The 19,110-nt window shown below is 37.5% G+C and overlaps 1 protein-coding gene across 1 annotated transcript in view; it reads right to left on the bottom strand.

Moving 5' to 3' along the window:
- ARHGAP15 (Rho GTPase activating protein 15) overlaps positions 1-19,110 on the bottom strand; it is a 609,541-nt gene that overhangs the window by 516,847 nt on the left and 73,584 nt on the right. The window contains exons 3-4 of the mRNA XM_036858098.1: positions 15,811-15,879; positions 2,771-2,832 (exon numbers count right to left, since the gene is read on the bottom strand). Of these exons, the coding sequence (XP_036713993.1) occupies positions 2,771-2,832; positions 15,811-15,879 (131 nt within the window). The remainder of the gene's footprint in view (positions 1-2,770; positions 2,833-15,810; positions 15,880-19,110) is intronic.

The raw sequence follows: 19,110 nt of genomic DNA, 5'->3' as shown, positions 1-19,110 counted from the left end.
GTATGCCCCAGAGAGAATTCCTCACAGGTCTGTAAGGAGACATATCGGTGTGGTTTGTTGCAATGTTGTTTGGGATGGAAGGAGTTAGGGACAATTTAGGTATCCACTCCTGGGAGACTGAGTAAGTAAAATTTGATGTGTGTTCACAACGGCAAAATGGGCAGCAGTTGGAAGAAACTAACTTGTTTTAAATATATAGATATAGATAGATATCCTAACATTGACTAACATTGAATGAAAGTAGTACGAACCAGAACGAGGCTTATAAACCAAAGGCTTATGCACTTTAGAACACATTCACTTACACACTGTTTTCCAGAATGCCACACATATAGCCATATAAATGTATGGAGAGAGGATTTCATGAACACACATTCTACAGAGGATTGACGTGAGGAATGGAGATGAAGAATAAAATAAAACCAACTAGGGGTCTTGCCCAGAATGATGATAATACAAGGCCACACACTGAAGAGGAAAATCAACTCAATTTGTACACCTGAGGTTAAAAACAAAGACAAAAACAAAAACAAAAATGGAAAACTAAAATTTATATAACTTTAAGTGAAAAAGCTGAAAGAATGTATAATTGCATGCAAGCTGATTGAAATAACAATAAAACATAGTACAAAATAATATTTATATGAATTTAAACTAGAACACAGAAATGGTATGTAAGCTGATTAAAATAACAACAAATAAAACAAATACAAAATGGTATACACACTGGTTGAAACTACCTAAAAATGTATTCATGTGAGTCTGTTAGGGAAAAGGCCTGGTTGTGCTCCTCTACTTTTTCTTGACACCACTTTCTAGGAAAACATTTTACAGGGATGGTTTATGGATAGCTTATGGGCAAGGACATTGTACAAGACGACTGTGGTGGCACATCATCTTGTTTTCTTGGAATTCCTTTTAGCATCTCCTCCTCTTGCTTGCATGAGTCTGGAGGCTAAGACTGACCAAAGCTATCACCTCCTCTTTCCTGCCAAGCCCCAGTGAAAGGTGAAGTGATAACTTACACAAGTCCTTTTCTGTCCCTCTTTGGATTTTTTGTCCACATCGCTGGTAAGGTGAGAAAGGGTTTTGACTTATCTTGGGAAGGTTTATCATTGCACCTTTCACGAGCTGATATAACTGAGAGAGAAGTCTAGGGGAAAGTTGGCACTAGATTGGGTTAATCAAAGAATCCCTCCTGGGTCCTTTCAGAACCCAACACATTAAGTCAGGTTCTCCACTGGGGCCAGGACTAGATGAGTCTTTGAAAGCAGCATTGCATTTGATCTTGTCTCCTGTGCATCTCCCTCCTGCACCCTTCAAAGGAGGGTGGCTGCAGGGTTACTGCAGAGGAACGGACTAGGAGAGGGTTCAAGGCCCTGTTTGCTATCCGAGAATAAAACATAATGTGGGCAGAAAATAGAGTTTGTTCTTTAAAATTGAAATAGTTATTTTAAGTAGTGGAATTATGGATGATCGTTTTCCCCAATTTTACTTCTTTTAAATAAATAGGCTTCCCTGGTGGCGCAGCGGTTGAGAGTCCGCCTGCCAATGCAGGGGACACGGGTTCGAGCCCTGATCTGGGAAGATCCCACATGCCGCGGAGCAACTGGGCCCGTGAGCCACAATTACTGAGCCTGCGCGTCTGGAGCCTGTGCTCCGCAACAAGAGAGGCCGCGATAGTGAGAGGCCCGCGCACCGCGATGAAGAGTGGCCTCCGCTTGCCGCAACTAGAGAAAGTCCTCGCACAGAAACGAAGACCCAACACAGCCATAAATAAATACATAAAAAAAAAAAAAAGAATATAAATTTTATTAAAATAAATAAATAAATAAATATATACTTACTCCATTATAGCAAACAAACAATAGCATATTTCATTCTCTAGTGTTGGCCAGAGTTCCATTCTAGTAATGAATTGTATTATACAATTAATAAGTGTCCCATTGTGTAGCTAATTAGTAAATTTATCCTGTATGATTTTAACTGTTAATAATATAGTCATGAATAAATGCCTTTTCTCCCACTGTAAGCACTTTCTATATACCTTTGCAGCTTGCATATAACCTAGCACAAAGCTAAGTATATCATAAGACCTACATGAGAAATAGGGAAAATTCTAAAATGGAGATGATTATTTCTAAATATCCCATACATAAAAAACATGTAGTGTGTTTGTCTACCCTCCTATCAACCTTATTTTTTTCTCCAAGTTTTTTCTTGTTGTTGCCTAGGGAATCCTTATTACATTTTCTAATTTCTCTCACCTACTCTGTGTTGACCTCATCTCCAAGTGCAGCAACTTCCAACTTTTTATCTGACAGATTATTTTCCTTTTATTTTTTTCTCAAATGATTTTTATTTGAGCAACAAATGTATTTCAAATCCTCCATCCTTCAAAAAATTATGATCCCAATGTATTTTAGGGAGATTTTTATATACTGCGAAATGAGTCCTTTCATCCCCTAATCTGTTAATCCCAGAAATCAAGACACATTATCTTATTTCTTCACATATTTTTTAAGATTTCAAGTCTTAGGAGGTCATGAAGCACTTCATTTATATATTCTGTGCAACAAAATAAAATGTAGTGCTTTGTTGGAAAACTATAATTATATTAAAAATACTGTTGATCTTAGTGATAGCAGAGAGGAATATTCTAGTCATGCACCATAGGGCCTACCTTCCCAAACAATAGCAGTGACACAACTGAGGAGATGGGGAACTGGCACAGTTATATAAAAGTGAATTAAAAAAAAACTTTTATTACCTTAGTTTCTTTCCTCCATCTGCAATTTTAGCTTTTTGAAGATAACCTTCTTTTTCAACCATCTGCAAGAAGAATGCATATATTAAAACTGTGACAAACTCCTATGCATTATTAGTTTGAATGAACCTGTGCTTTCCAACAGTCATTGCAGTGATGGAAGTTTCCAGTCACAGAACTTCAACAACAATGCATATATAGCTTATGGGAAGTGCCTTCAAGATCAGTCATTACAAGCTGTTAAATATCCAAAAGAAAGATAACAAAGAGTAATGTGAATGATTTGTTAGACAGTGATACACCTTTACTTACTTTTCCTTCTGGGAATTGAAGTCACTTGCTTACAAAATTGATTAAAAATGGTAAAACAAAAACAAATTTAATGCCTTCCTTAATTTTACCAATCATCCTTGGAAAAGTTCTTCCTTTTCACTCCTCATTTCCACTTCCTCATGTACCTGCTGATGCCAGTGAGTGAGAAAAATTCAACAGAACCAGGTAACTGGGCCGGTTAAACTGGAAGGGCATCTAAAACACTGACATTCCATGCATTTTGTTCAGTTAGTTACCAAGAGATGCTGTAGCAGCATTATCTCATTATCTTCCTCCATGATGTGGGTTTGCTTCCTTTCCTATTTGTATTTATTGGCTTTCACTGCTAATACAGCTGCACATTCCTTAAAGGAGATTCAACCATTCCTTATCATTCCACAGAGGTTTTTGTGGAGTTCTAGGGTAAATAAATACACAATGCAAATTGTGATGTGGTGACTCCCAGCAAAGTCTATAATAGATGTTTTAATTTCTTAGTGCCCTATTTCTACCTTCCCCTGTCAGTCCTGCACCCCTCCCATCCCTAAATCTTACCTGTGTTCCATCTTTTCGATCTTGGTAAATTGCCAACAACCTTCACCCACACCCCCATGCTATATGCTGAAAGCTTTAAGGAGTCACCTACCTAATATCAAAGGACCACACTCCCTTAGTGCCCACCCTACATGCTTTCCTCCTGACTGTAATACTTCACTTCCACCATATCTTCATCTCATCAATTCCCAGATATATTAAATCTACTTTAAAATGTAATATTTCTCTCTATTGTTAGAGAGTTCTTCCATGTTTCCTTTGCAATCTCTTTTTAGATGCCCTGTCCTGAATCTTCATTTTCATTCTGCCATTACCACTATCACAGGGCTTATTTGGTTGTACCTGCACCTGTGCTGTGACTCTTCCTTTCACACCTGTGTTCCCAGCACAGAGAGTACTTGCTAGTACCAATGATCACAATAATAAATATTGTTTGAACAAATGAGTGGATGAATGAATGGCTATTTAAATGTTTATTTAAATTTTTATAGGAAACTGGACAAGCAAAAATAACCTGTCTGCATTATGACAGGTTAGAGGAAGAGATATTTGGGGGTGAGTTGTTCCAAACCACTAAATTTCATCAGTCAAAGAACTGGCTATTTACAAGACTCACTCTGATATAGGTGAGATCTTTTCTGACTTGTTTATTATATTCCTAATACACAGCACAATACTTAGCTTTCAAAATACATTGGATGAAGACATCTCTTAATAAATAATGATGAAGATAATGATGATTTATGATAATCACAGCACAGTATTTTTCACATAGCTACATTTCCAGAGAATTTCTTTTCTTTCAGCATGTTCTCCACAAGCCTAGAAGAATCTGAGGAAGCTCTCTTAGATAACTTTTAGAATCATGATGTTCAGTGGTGCCTCTTCTGTACTTAGATACGTCTATTCATTTGCTTTTCCCACCTTTTGTCCTAATGTGTACTGTCTCTTCTTCTTAGTTCCAGGAAATCTTATTTGTCTACCCCCTAAAATCCGTATAATACATTTAGTATTTAAATCTGGGCATCACTAGTTTCTACAAATGTTTGGAAGAAAAATGTTGTTAAGAGCAATTAGCACCACAGAGGAGGTCCCTTTCTTTAGGAATGTACATTGAGAAATTTTGTTGTGTAACCATAGATAAAATTTACCGTTTTATTTAAGCTTTCTTATGATGAAAATAAAATAAGTTACCAAAAGCCTGAATCTATCTACCAAAAAGCTACAAAATCTCTCAACCCATGATAAAAACTGATGCATACATTCTCAGCTAAGAATATTGCCTTCTTCCCCATAAAAATATTCACTGAAAGACCACTAGGTGGATATTTAGTACCCAGAGATGTATTATTGATGACCATTTCTTTAAAAAGAGAAGGGAAATGTGAAAGTAGAAACCTAACACTCTTGCAGGGGAAATCAACATAAGCTGGCTTGAATTATATACCTTAAAATTCTCTCTCCTTGAATATGTAAGTAAAGTTTCTCTATATGCTGGGCCTTTTCAGGATACCTGAGATTGAGGCCAGGGGCTGGATTTCTCATGTTAGGATTCTATAAATGGACATCGTTGCCATCAAACAGGCTGAACCAATTTTCACGGCCTTTGGTCAATGCAACAGAGTTTCCAGGCATGTCCACACAGAGGTCCAGAAAAAGGAAAGAGGAAGAGGTAAATAGCAGGTTAGGTATCTTCTTTTATATTATCTTTCAAAGTCCAAGTTGCCTTCCTGGTCATTTGAAGAAGCTAATAATCCTTCTACTGTGTACTTTTACCTATTATATTTATTTCTACAGTTCATATTTTTACTTATCTATGTATTGGCATACACATTTCTACATGTAATTATATACATGTGCAACCATCATGCACTATTCCCACTTCTGTGATCAGGTGTTCATTGCTCTCCACTGTTTCTTTCATACTTGCTGTACAACCATTCATTCTTTCAACACATTTTTAAATAGTAACATCCTCTTCCCCTAAATTCCAGCTGCTCTGCTCACAATGGGGCTGCAAAGACTAATAGGACAACCTTAATCTTACTGAGGCTTATATCCTTGTGAGCTCACATTTCAAGATACTCCTGTTCCTCTTTCTGGGGGACTGGATACCACACTCCCCTCCAGTTATCTCAGAGACTAAGGCCAACTTTTGCCCTGAAATAGAAAACTCCAATCAGGCTTCCTACACTGAAAGCACTGCATTATTTTAAGTCCCATGCTGGGAAGCAAAGTTTCCATGAGGTACATTTAATTACTTTATTATTCCTTGTCATCATACTTTGAAATACCTCACCATGTTCCAGGCACTGGGAATCAGTCATTCCAGGAGGCTCATAGGAGCAGAAAGAAGTATTAGGGCTAGCAGAAGATTGCTATGTATTTCGTATGTGGGTTTATATACGGTACCATAGTAATTATTCTAATTACTTATTCCTCTTTTATGTTAATCACATGGTTTGAAGGGACAGTAATCTATAAATTACAGTTGAGTATACTGGTCATCTAGGACCTAGATGGTCTTGCCTCTAGTAATTTACAAAACTGTGTATAGCTTTAGGCCTATGTTTAGGATACTATATACCAAGTTCCAGGCCAACTTGAAGTTCTTTAAAGTAGTAGCACTCCCTAAACAAAGTATACTTAAGAACTGTCAACCAATCTTTAGATGCTGAATCTGGCTTCTTGAGCTATTTGTCCAATATTCCTTAGAAGCCCTATTTAATGTTAAGTGGCAGGAAAGATCAGCAATTCGTCCAGATTGGATGCCAGCCAGTCTGCTAGCATTGAGGAAGCACTCGGCAGACACAACTGTGCTGAGATACAGATGAAAAGAATGAATGGCAGTGGGATATCCAGATAGCACCTGTTTATCAACCTAAGTTGGAAGCGAGAGGCAAGGCAAGAGAGCAGATGACAACCTTTGATTAATGCTAACAATCATAGCAGAAAGACCGGCCTGTAACCGTTAAGTACAGACACTGCAATTGTTTTTTTATATGAAGGCTTCACGTAGTTCTCAGATAAAAGAACTGAATTGAAAACAATAGGTTTTCATCTACACCAGTCCACCAAAAGAATTCTGTCAAAATACATGTTTATAAATGGAAATAAACTGAATGTAAAACTTTCACCAGATTTTCATGAGAGGGTATTGGCTTTTTTTTTTTTTTAACATCTTTATTGGAGTATAATTGCTTTACAATGGTGTGTTAAGTTTCTGCTTTATAACAAAGTGAATCAGTTATACATATACATATGTTCCCATATCTCTTCCCTCTTACGTCTCCCTCCCTCCCACCCTCCCTATCCCACCCCTCTAGGTGGTCACAAAGCACCAAGCTGATCTCCCTGTGCTATGCGGCTGCTTCCCACTAGCTATCTATTTTACATTTGGTAGTGTATATATGTCCATGCCACTCTCTCACCCTGTCACATCTTACCCCTCCCCCTCCCCATATCCTCAAGTCCATTCTCTAGTAGGTCTGTGTCTTTATGTCTTTATTCCTGTCTTGCCACTAGGTTCTTCATGACCTTTTTTTTTTTTTTTTTTTTCCTTAGATTAATACCAGAACGACACACCCTTTGGGCTGCTGATGTATGTTAAGTGGTTGCTCTTTTCTCCTTTGTTCTGATTCCTGTGTTCACTGGCAATCCTCTGACTCCTAATTTACCTTCCTTGGTCCTCTCACAAATAGTCAGAATGTGGGTGACAAATAGCATCAGTATATTTGCCATTATAAATTAATAAATCAGAATTATAATTTATACAGCTGACTCTTACAAATTTGGTTACTGTGAGGTAATCCTAGGGATCATCATCTCTGTAAACACTGATAACACTGATACATATAATTTTTCAAAATCCACAAAACTGAGACAGGCCCCAGACCTGAACTGGAGAGAGACCTCCGAAGTAGATAGCACCACCCTGTGAAAGTTTCTGTATGACTGACTGGCCTCCTAGGAGAACTTTGTATCAATTCTGTATAACTACAAACGTGCACTAATATTATTTTGCATTTAATTATTTTCCTATTTAATAATTAGGCACTTGCTATATTTTTTTCTGAACTTTTAATAGATCGCAGTACTTTGCTGATTATCTGTTTGTTTAGATAATTTCTATTATAAAGCACAGAAGGAGGACATATCTGGTTACATCATTTTACCCCCAAATGAGGCTTCTCTTCCTTCTTAAATCTCTTAACTTTTCCACCACCCACAGAAATAGAAATTTCTGTGTCTTCTTTCCATTGGCTTCTTAAAAATTATTTTTTAAGTTTCTATTTTTAAAATAAAAATTGTATATATTTAAGGTGTACAATATGATGTTTTGACCTACATATACATAGTGAAATGATTCCTATAGTCAAGCTACTTAATATATACATTTCCTCATATAGTTACCTTTTTATTTATTTAATAAATTTATTTATTTTTGGCTGCATTGGGTCTTCATTGCTGCATGCAGGCTTTCTCTAGTTGCGCCAAGCTGGGGCTACTCTTTGCTGTGGTGCGCGGGCTTCTCATTGTGGTGGCCTCTCTTGTTGTGTAGCATGGGCTCTAGGCACGGGCTTCAGTAGTTGTGGTACTCGGGCTCAATAGTTGTGGCTCGCGGGCTCTAGAGCACAGGATCAGTAGTTGTGGTGCACGGGCTTAGTTGCTCCACGGCATGTGGGACCTTCCCAGACCAGAGCTCAAACCCGTGTCCCCTGCATTGGCAGGCAGATTCTTAACCACTGCGCCACCTGGGAAGCCCCAAAATTTAAGTCTTTTTTTGTGGTGAGAGCATGTGAGGTCTACTCTTGTAGCAAATTTCCAGTGTACAACAGCCTTATTAACCAATATAATCACCATGCTGTATAGTTGATCTCTAGAACTTAGTCATCCTACATAACTCCATTGGCTTTCCTTCTCTTGCCCCACTTCCCTCTTTGGGACTCATTGCTTACATTTTTCTTCTCAGTTTCCAATTATTTTTGTACTGGCTCTAGCTTTCTTGCTATATCAGATCTGCTGACCATGTGTGTGGACTTGCAGTAGAACAGAAACAAAAACAAGGAAAAAAAATCACCTTCAAAATGCAGCTTATCTGTACACCATATAAAGTACTAAGTACATAAAAAATGTAAATGCTTAATTTTAGGACTATCTTACATATAGCTGGAGAATGAACTATGATGCATTTAGAGAGGTGAAATATAATATTTCTGCCTAATGTAGATACATAATTTACTGTGTGCAGACTTTAAAAAAGTGGTAAACCAAAATTCTCAAGTTGGATACAATAATTACACGAAAAGGAGAACAGAAGAAAAGCAAAGAAAAACGATGCTGTGTCATACATGAGTGATGCCTGTAAAGGAGTAATAAAGCATTCTCAAAGAAGTTCTGGAGAAGCTGGTCTTGACTTCAGGTCTCAAAGTTAGGCATGGTTTGCTCATTGTAAATTATTTATACCCTGCAGTGTGTATGTTGCACAATGCTTTCACGGGTATTCTCCCTCTCTTACTCTCAGGATAAGAGAATATGTTGTGCTTTGGGGTTCTGCTGAATGTCTTAAACTGTTTTTCAAATGTTGGGTTTGGCAAAGTACATATAATGTTTTGCCAAGTGAATTTCCCCATCATTTTAAACCCCTGTGTATTTCAAGAGAAATTTTACCCACATGTCTCTGATTTATTTACCCTTAACTCATCAAAATATCATCTTGAATAAGCTACATTTTGATGTTTAAGAACCCCCATAGCCTTTTCCTGAGCCTTTCATCTTGTAACCAGTGTGTTTCATTTGGTCACCACCAAAATATCCAGGTTCTAATTGGGAAACAGGCTGATGAGGGAACCTCTTTTTGTCTTAAGAATTTCAGTCTTCTGGAAGCTTTTCCTGTGTATCACATCTCCTTTCTCCTCCTTTATTTCTCTCTTCTTCCCTGACTTCTATTTCTTTGTTTCCTTGATTTAAATATGTTGTTCTTTCCTTGCCCGTCATTGGAATTCAGTGAGAATGGCCTTCCTGGTTACTGCCTGGGCAATTTATTAGCCTAATTCATTTGTTTTGTTATAACCTAATTTTGGTCAAGGCAGTAGGGAAGAAAGGACTGCTCAATGTTAACAACCTTTTTTGTTGTTGTGTGTGTTTGTTCTTCTTCTCTACTCTACAGTTAGATGAATTTCAAATGTAGGCCTGGATGGGAGAAGTCATGGTAACTTGTTTCCGTGTTTTAATGGCTTCTGAACTCCTTACCATCACCTCAAGGCCCATCAACATCTGAGCACTGCCTCACTCTGCCCACACTTCCAGACTTATTTCCCTGTTCTAGCCAGTGTGGCATTCTTGCAGTTTTCCCAGTGTACCCACTTTGTTCTGACTTCCAGACCTTTGCACCTGATGTTCCTTCAGTTTGCATCATTCTTCCAGTAATTTGCTTGACAAACTCTAGTCACCCTACAAATCTCAATTTAAATGGCCCTTTCAAAGAGTGCTTTTATGACTACTTAATCCAAGGTGGGCTCTCCCTCTTTCATAGAAACTTGTTTGTCTGCTGTCATAGCATGTTGTGCAATTTGCATTCAGAGAATTATGCCTTTCTTTACTCGTTTAATACTTTTCTTCACCCCTAGACTGACAACCCCTCCAAAAAAGGACATGACTATTTAGCATATCATTGCATACCCTAAACCCAGCCCGGTGCCCAGCACAGGGATGGCCTCAACAAACATTGGAATTAACACACTCCTACAAAACACTGTAAAAACTATACTCCAATAAAATTTTTTTAAAAAATAAAAAACACACTCCTGCTGTTTGAGTAAAGGAAGGGTACATAAAGCAATGAAAACTTGGAGATGGTGTGTATTACTGTTATTAAATTATATAACATTATTAACATACTGCCAGCTTGAAGATCTGGGAGGAAGTTTTTTTCAGAAAACCTAATTTTATCTTGACAAAGTAGAATTTTGAAAGACTGAAGAGCTTTTGAAAATTTTTTGCAATTTGAGGAAAGCACAGCCTGATCAATAGAACTATTCCCCCAAAGGGGCTGTCCTTTGTATTAAAATAAGAAAACACTGTATGCTCACAATGTCTTTCATCCTTAAAGCCCTCACAAGTATTAATTAATCCACAAAATGATATCTGGCTCCAAAAGGTAGAATCTGTGACTTAAGGTTTATCTGCAAAAGCCTGCTTTGCCCCCAAACCATGGCAACTTCCTGAGCTCTGGCCTCCAAATCCTTCTAGCTCAGGAGGTAGCAGATGATTCTCTAAAGCCTGCCACAGGCTTTTGACTCCTGCAGGGTTATCCGTAGACATGTCTTAAACTCTTTTGATAAACATAAAGATGATAAAGATTTAACATGCTATAAACAGGATTATTTTTCTTGAACATTTCTTTAGGGGGAAAAGGGAAAATGCCCGGAAAATAATTAGGTCTCATGAAGAGTTATAATATGAAATACACAAGATCAGGAAACAAACACATATTAGTATATTTGACATTTCATGTTTAAAATCTTTGCCGCTTTACAGAACTGGTTAAGCAACAACACGGCTTCTCAGAAAATAATATAGTCTCATGCATTGATAGCATATGGATTTGCACACCAAGTGGCATAAATGACTTCAGGTGTCAGTGAACTGGGTAGTTTCTGCCCTAAGATTTCAGACTCCAAATAGGAATATATTTTTGTCAGTATTCAAAAGAAATGCATTATGTTTCTGTTTAACCATGTTGATCACAACCTACTTTATTAAAGGGGAAGTTGAGAGGTAAAGCATGGTTACCAAAGGGTGATAGCATCTATGGGAGCATCCACCATGGCAGACTCCGCTGTCATAAAGTGAATTACTTTTCTCCAAAGGGAGTGCATCGAATAGGATACTTTTGCCAGTTGTGCTTAAAGCCAAAGCCTCCCATGATTGCTGGATACTGTTCAAGGAAGTTCTAAATATAGGAGATAAAGGAAATGGGATTTATAGCAGAAAATGTGGGATATAAATAAGCTCAAAGATCCATATAGTAAAAATAATGAGTAATAACATCAACTTAAAGGATTTTACTATTTTCTAAAGTGTTTTGGTGTATATCATTTTATATATGGTAGTTGATCCTGGTAGGTACTGGCAAGGGAAACTACTGCAAGAACCTATGGATGATTCCAGAAACAACACCGAGGCAGGCATGAGGGAAAGAAAAAGAGATGTAGAGATGAAGGAACATGTCAGATTTGTGGAAAAAATATGTGAATCTAGGTTAAAAATAATTATACAGTTATATTAGTCAAATATAAAGACAGCTTTATAGGTTCTGGAAAATAATTCAAGTCTTGATGTAAACAGTAACGGATAATTAAAAATTAATCAGAGGGACTTCCTGGTGGCGCAGTGGCTAAGAATCCGCCTGCCAATGCAGGGAACACGGGTTCGAGCCCTGGTCCAGGAAGATCCCACATGCCGCGGAGCAACTAAGCCCGGGGGCCACTACTACTGAGCCTGCGTGCCACAACTACTGAAGCCCGTGCTCCTAGAGCCCGTGCTCTGCAACAAGAGAATCCACCGCAATGAGAAGCCTGTGCACTGCAACGAAGAGTAGCCCCCGCTTGCTGCAACTAGTGAAAGCCCGCAGGCAGCAACGAAGACCCAACGCAGCCAAAAATAAATTAATAAGTAAATGAAATTTAAAAAAAAATTAATCAGAATTTGTTGTGTGAGGGAATTGGTGGTTATTTTGGCATTGTCTACCATAATGAAGTAATTCATAAGTAAGACTTGTGGGGGAAAGATAATCATTTCTGTCTTTAAAGTAACATCAAATAAGCAATTTAATTCAAGTAGAGATTGATGAATAAAAGTTGAACATAACCTCTGTTCACAAGACAGAGCAAGATAAACAAGTACTCAAAGAGAGGGTCCAGGGAAACCCAACTCAGGAATAGGAAGTAAATTGGTTGGTAGTTCCAGTAGAGTTTAGAGACAGAGAGAGAGAGAGAGAGAGTGTGTGTGCTTGTGTAGACAGAGAGAGTAACAGAGAGAGAGGGATGCAGAGAAAGAGATTTAGAGAGACTGCAAACTGAAGAGGTCAACAAATTACTGTTTTTTTTTCCTTCTATCAGCAGTACTTCCCAATGCCACTTTTACAAGGTTATCTGACCTAGAATAGAGTATTGAGCACATAGATATATCTTCTTTTAGTTAAACTATCCATAATTTGAGATATTTAAAATGAGTTTCATTTATTGAGAATTGAGGCTACAGAGTCAAAACATAATTATAGGCCAGCAAACCAACAAATAACCTTAAAGGTAGGAAGTTAAATTGACAAAACTATTTCTGAATATTCTAATTTTTTAAATATTAGCCTATGCTTGATGTATAGGCATAGCACAAATATACCATTAGTTATTGATTAAATTTAAGTAATGACCATAATTTTAATTTTTATAATTCATAATTAATATATATTTCATGTAAAAATTTTGAGACACTTTAAGGCATTTTTCAAATACAATCCATATATATTTGTACATGTAAAATTATATATAATTGCATATATATTTATATTACGTACACACACGCTCATATAGCTTCATTTTCAGTCTAACTTTTGCCATGTTTCATCAAACACTTCAGAGAAACATTTGCACGTGCTATATTTAAAATAGAGCACTTTATATGTACTTTATATGTTCTCTAAGGCAAATTTATAGAAAAGAAACACAATTACCTTCTATTCACTGTACAGCTGTACTATGCCAGGCCTTCTATGAAGTTTTAATAATAAAACAGTAAGTGAAGCATAGCTCTCCCCTCAAATACCTTATAGTGCAGTAAGAGACATGTAAAAGGAAACAGGCAATTTTAGTGTGATTAGAGATAGAGGCAATTTAGAGACAGAGGCAAGGCCAAGCTGCTATAGGAAGGTAGAATAAAGAAGGGCTACCTGATTCAAAGTTGAGGAAGCAAAGAAATACTTTCCAGGGAAAATGGTCTCTAAGTTGAAACCTAAGTGATTAATTTTGAAAACAAGATATTGTTATATCTAATTAAATTTTAAAATGTCTTTCACTATGAATAGCAGTCATATATTTAGTAATCTCCAAAATCAACAATATTGTTTTAATAAATCTTTAATATCTTATCATTAAATCAATTGACAAACATGTCTTTTCTGAACAAACCCTAGTCCCAGAAGCAATGTAAGGGGAAGTATGATATAATAAAGAAAATACAAGTCATGACCCCTAACTTCAAAGCATTTATAGTCTAGCCATGGTACAAGTCTATTACCCATGAAATAAGAGAGAACAACACAAAAGAGTGCTGAGATGAAGGAACTATAATTGTTACAGAAAATCCAAACTCCTTCAGGGTGAGAACCATGTCTTAATCATGTTACTATTGCTGGCTTGAGGTTGTGTATTTGGCAGTAGATAATAAATAAGGTAAATCAGAGCCGTGAGAGAAGTCTATAGACTTGATGCTATAGAAAATAGGAAGCTGTTGAAAGTTCTGACAAGGAGAATGAAATAATGAAGGTACTGTTTAAAGAAGGTTGGTGTGGAAGGTTGTACAGTAGCACAGGATCAGTGGGAGAGGCATGGTGGGATACAGTGGGGTGAGACCAGAAGCATTTGAAGGCCTCAGAAAGGGTGTGCCTGTATACATGGAGAAAAAAATGAGGCCACCACATCCATTGTAGAGAAACCACCTCAGAAAATGTTGACATGTGAAGGGTCATAGAGAAAATAAAGGATCCAAAGAAAATGTGTTCTCAGCCTAGATAAACGTTTGCTACTAATAGAAATGGGATAGATTGGGAGTTTGGGACTGACATGTACACACTACTATATTTAAAATAGATAACCAACAAGGACCTACTGTATAGCACAGGGAACTCTGCTCAGTATTCTGTAATAACCTAAATGGGAAAATAATTTGAAAAAGAATAAATACATGTATATGTATAATTGAATCACTTTGCTGTACACCTGAAACTAACACAACATTGTTAATCAACTATACTCCAATATAAAATGAAAATTTAAATAAATAAATAAAATTTAAAAAGAAGTCTTCTCTATTAAAAAGAGCTAACTTTTTTGTTTTTTGTTTTTAACAGCTATTAAAAAAATAGAGATGGGGGTCAATGGAAATAGGAATAAATTTGGGAAGATGGTGATGGTGTGTTCAACTTGGGATATTTCATTTCAAGGATGACACCAAGATGCGCTAAGAACAAATGACTAAGTAGGACTTCAAGATATATGATGAGATAATGAAGAGAAAGTACATAAGTATAGATCTGTGTACTATGAGCTTGGAAATTTTAAAAAATGTCATTAACTATTTCATTTGTGCACTCATTTAACACACATTTACTGAGATTTTACTATGTTCTAGCAATTGTTATAATCATGGGAATAGTTATAAACATAGGAGACAATAACCCTGCTCTCACAGAACTTTCTAAGGAGATGACAAATAAAAAGAAACTGCAGAGTATACCACATGGTGGCAAGTTCTATGGAGAAAATTAAATTAGGGTAAGAGAAAAGAAGTGTGGACAGAAATGGTGGGTTTTTAAATTTGTTCGTTTGTGTTTAGGGGACACTAGAGAAGAGCTATCTTAAAAGGTGATATTTGAACAGAGATGCAAAGAAAAGGAACGAATGAGCCTTAAAAATTTCTGGGCATCAAATGAACTATTTTGTATCAGGTAGAGGAAAGAAGAGGAGAAACGGCCCTGTGGAAAAAGTAAGGAGGTCATTTTGGCTGGAGCAGAATAAGCCAGACTCTCGTCTTCTCAGTTTGCATGCTTTGAAGGAGCAAGCCACCATGCTGGAAAAGCCCAAGTGGCAAGGAAGTAAGAGTAGCCTCTGGCCAAAAGCCCTGAAGGAACTAAATCCTGCCAGCAACCATGTACCTGGGCTTGAAAACAGATCTTTCCCCAGTCAAGCCTTCAGATGTGACCCCAAGTTTGGCTTAAACCTTGAGTGCAAACTTTTGGAAGGCTCTGAGCCACAGGACCCTGCTAGGTTATGCCCAGATTCCCTACCCACAGAAACATGAGAGAATAATATGTGCTGTTCCAAGTTGCTGAGTTCTGAGGTAATTTATTTTGTAGCAGTAGATAAATAATACAGTATTGAAGTGAAATAATCACTTACCAATTGTTCCAGTGGAGGAATGACATCTTTCAAGACATGCTGTGAATGATTCCTTCTGTGCCGGGATACCTGAAAAAATAGTGACATTTGATACTATTATATTATTTTTCTTTTAAAAAAAAACTTTAAATGATTTAAAAGAGTGTAATTTAGTAAAAGTGCACATGAAAATAACCATATTCAGATTCATTCAAAAAGGTGAATAAAGTAGATTTAAATGGGAAGTAAATGTTTTGGACATTAATTTGAGTAAGATGTGTACTCAAAGATGGCTGGCTGCAACAATATCTCATATTGCATGTGGTCTTCTTACTGTGTGACCTTGACACCCCTCCTATCAAATGGTGGGGTCTATGTTCTTTCATTTCAAACTTGGGCAGACCTTTATACCTGCTTTAACCAAAACATATGGCAGAAGTAATACTATATGGACTCCAAATATTAGAGCATAAAAATATCACGCACTACCCCCTTGCTCTCTTGGAATACTCCCAGCTCATTTTCTTCCACAGACACAGGGCTCTCTCTGCTCCTGCCTGCATGTTCTGTTGTTGGAGACTGGAGCCCTGCTCTCTGGGCACAGGAGGTGTCCGCTCCCTTGCCTGCTGAGACCTGTGGAAAGGGGCTTCTGGGGCCAAGATCCCTTTTTCCAGAGGAAAAGCAGAGATCTGAGTTTACTTTTGTTTTTTCCATTTCGGGTGTACCCTCGGGGACAGGTGGGGAGGGAAGGTGAGGGCTCTGGGTGATGCTATGATGTGGCACTGGCTATTGAGTAATAAATTTGCTATGGATTGGGAAAAAAAAAAAGTTACCAAATCATCCCATACAGAGAGACCACAGGGAGAGACCTCGTAAGTTTTCTAGATGACAGACTAGCTGTCCAGGAGACAGCCAGTATCAACCACCAATCACGTGAGTATAAAGATATCCTGATGATTCCTTCTTCCAGCCATTGAACAACCCCCAGCTTTCAAGTCTTCCCAGCAGAGACCTCAAACACTGTAGGAGAAATAAGGCGTTCCTGTTGTGCCTTATCTGAATTTTTGACCAGATTCCATAAGCATAAAAAAATCATTGTTTTACACCTCTATGTTTCAGTGTGATCTGCAATGCTGTAGTAATAACTGGAACAAAATATTTAATATTGAAACACTTTGTGTTTATGCTATGTTAGGAACTCAGCTTTTTCGGAGTTAATGTGCTATTAATTTCCCTGTCTTCTACTGTTATCCAGATATATATAAATATATAATAATCACACAATAAGTGCTTTTGGAACAAATTTGTTTTAAATGCCTTATTGTTCTTTCTCCTGAAGAAGCATCATAGACAGATTCTATAATTAAAAAAAAAAGGAGGAATTTATAATTAAAAATCATTATCTTGAAAATTTAAGTAGAAGCTCTCATTAAAAGCACTATTTCACTAAACAGGAATTTTCCAGTACTTTGAATGAAGGAGAGAGTGGAAAGGGTTGGGACAAAGCAGTAGGAAGAAAAAGGAAGAGACAGAGGCAGAGACTGAGAGAGACAAAGAGAGAGAAAGACGTGAGTGCGAGGAATCTTTAAATAAAGCAGGCTCAAGTACCATGTCTAGAAAAGAACTTTGGATGTCTTTGACTCTGCTTACCAGCACATGCAAAAGACTGAGGGGATTAGATCAATGTCTACTAAGATTTTGAGGGAACTGTATTCCCAAAGAAACCAAAAACCTGGCCTAAAAACCCTGTGATTCTATTCAATCCCTGAATCCCATATTTGCTCCACAAAAACTGAATTATGAAGGCAGTACAACCTTCAAGGAAGCCATTCTCTTCAATGCCCACTTCAGATGTGGCCCAAGAAGGATAATGGGGAAGGAGGAGACTCCAGAAAGCAGAGCCAGAAACCCGGGAGAACAATGGATATGGGAAATTCTCCCAGAAAGAAGAGCCAGAAACTGTCTCTACTGCCAGGACAGGGTCTCACAGGACCTGCCCAGCAGGATTACAATCATCACTTTGGTCCAGAGACTGTTGGTCATTTACCATTCTTTCCTTTACAAATGAGAGGATTTTTGCTTGTTTGTTTGTTTGTTTATTTCCAGGTATCAAGTTCTTGCTCCACCATTGTCTATTGGATATGATGGGGAAAGCAGGACAGAGAGCTTATTTTTCAAGTTCTAAATTCTTAACACCCTGGAGAAAATTTGGGCCTGATGGAGAAAGCTACTTATCACCAGAGATTCTGGAACTGGAGCTTGAGGCAGTAACTGGATGGGACTTTTGGTTGTCTCCTTTGAGGAGGTGTATGGGTGTATTTCTAAGTGTTGGAAGACAGGTGCAAATTGATATATGGGAGGAAGGAAGAGCCTGGTGGTCACTCACCAAATTCTGTGCTCTCTTTCCTGGGCACATCTCCAGACTGCACTTCTCAGCCTGCCTTACAGTTAAGAGTGGCCACGTGACTATTTCAGACCAAAGGCAAATGAGCAGAAACAATGAGAACCACTCCCCCTCCAAGGCTATTAACCAGTGAGTGCTCCCCCTGCAATGTTCTCTTTCCTAGTATACTGGCTGGGAGTAAACATTAACCGAGGCCTTATGGGAGGACAAAGATGCAAGTTGGGGGCCCTGAATCACCATGTCAAGAAAAGCCAAGCACAGGCCAGGAAAACTCACTTTGTTTTATTTAGTAAACTTTTTATTTTGGAATAATTTTATACTTAGAGAAAAGTTGCAGTGAGGACAGAGAATTCAGGTAGAAAATTTCCTTCGAACTTCTATATAGCGAGAAATAAACTATTTTGTGGAGCCATCATGTATTTTAGAGAATTTTATAGGTGTTAACATTACCATAATTAAGATAACCATAGTTGACACTCAATCAACGTTGAAATGAAAGGTCTTTTGCATAAGAAAGCTGTGAACAGAATAATAGTTAATGGGAGAAATCCTAGCAACCAAAACTTCATACCTGTTATTCATTGATATTTCAGCTTCTCAGCAGGGGGAGAATATACATATATTTGGTATTTAAGCCTCTTAAGGAAATAGAATTTGTTTTATATTGCTATGCATTTAGAATTTACTACTCTCAACTATTACTCATTATACTAAGATTTATAATCTTCAGTGAAAATTTAGTATACATGTCATATTCAGCTTACAAAGGTCAGAGAATTCTGGGATAGAGGGAGTTTTCTTGTTCCATTTTCTTGCTGGATTATAGTCTTGGCGTAAAAGTCATTCTTTTGGCATGTAAAGTACCTCAAGCTTGAAATATTAGAGAAAGCGGTAGTATGTAAATGTCTCCACGATAC

Source organism: Balaenoptera musculus, chromosome 7 (genome assembly GCF_009873245.2).
Source record: "Balaenoptera musculus isolate JJ_BM4_2016_0621 chromosome 7, mBalMus1.pri.v3, whole genome shotgun sequence".
Lineage (NCBI taxonomy): Eukaryota > Metazoa > Chordata > Mammalia > Artiodactyla > Balaenopteridae > Balaenoptera > Balaenoptera musculus.
The sequence above is the reverse complement of the archived record's forward strand: the minus strand, read 5'-3'. Positions and strand labels throughout refer to the sequence as shown.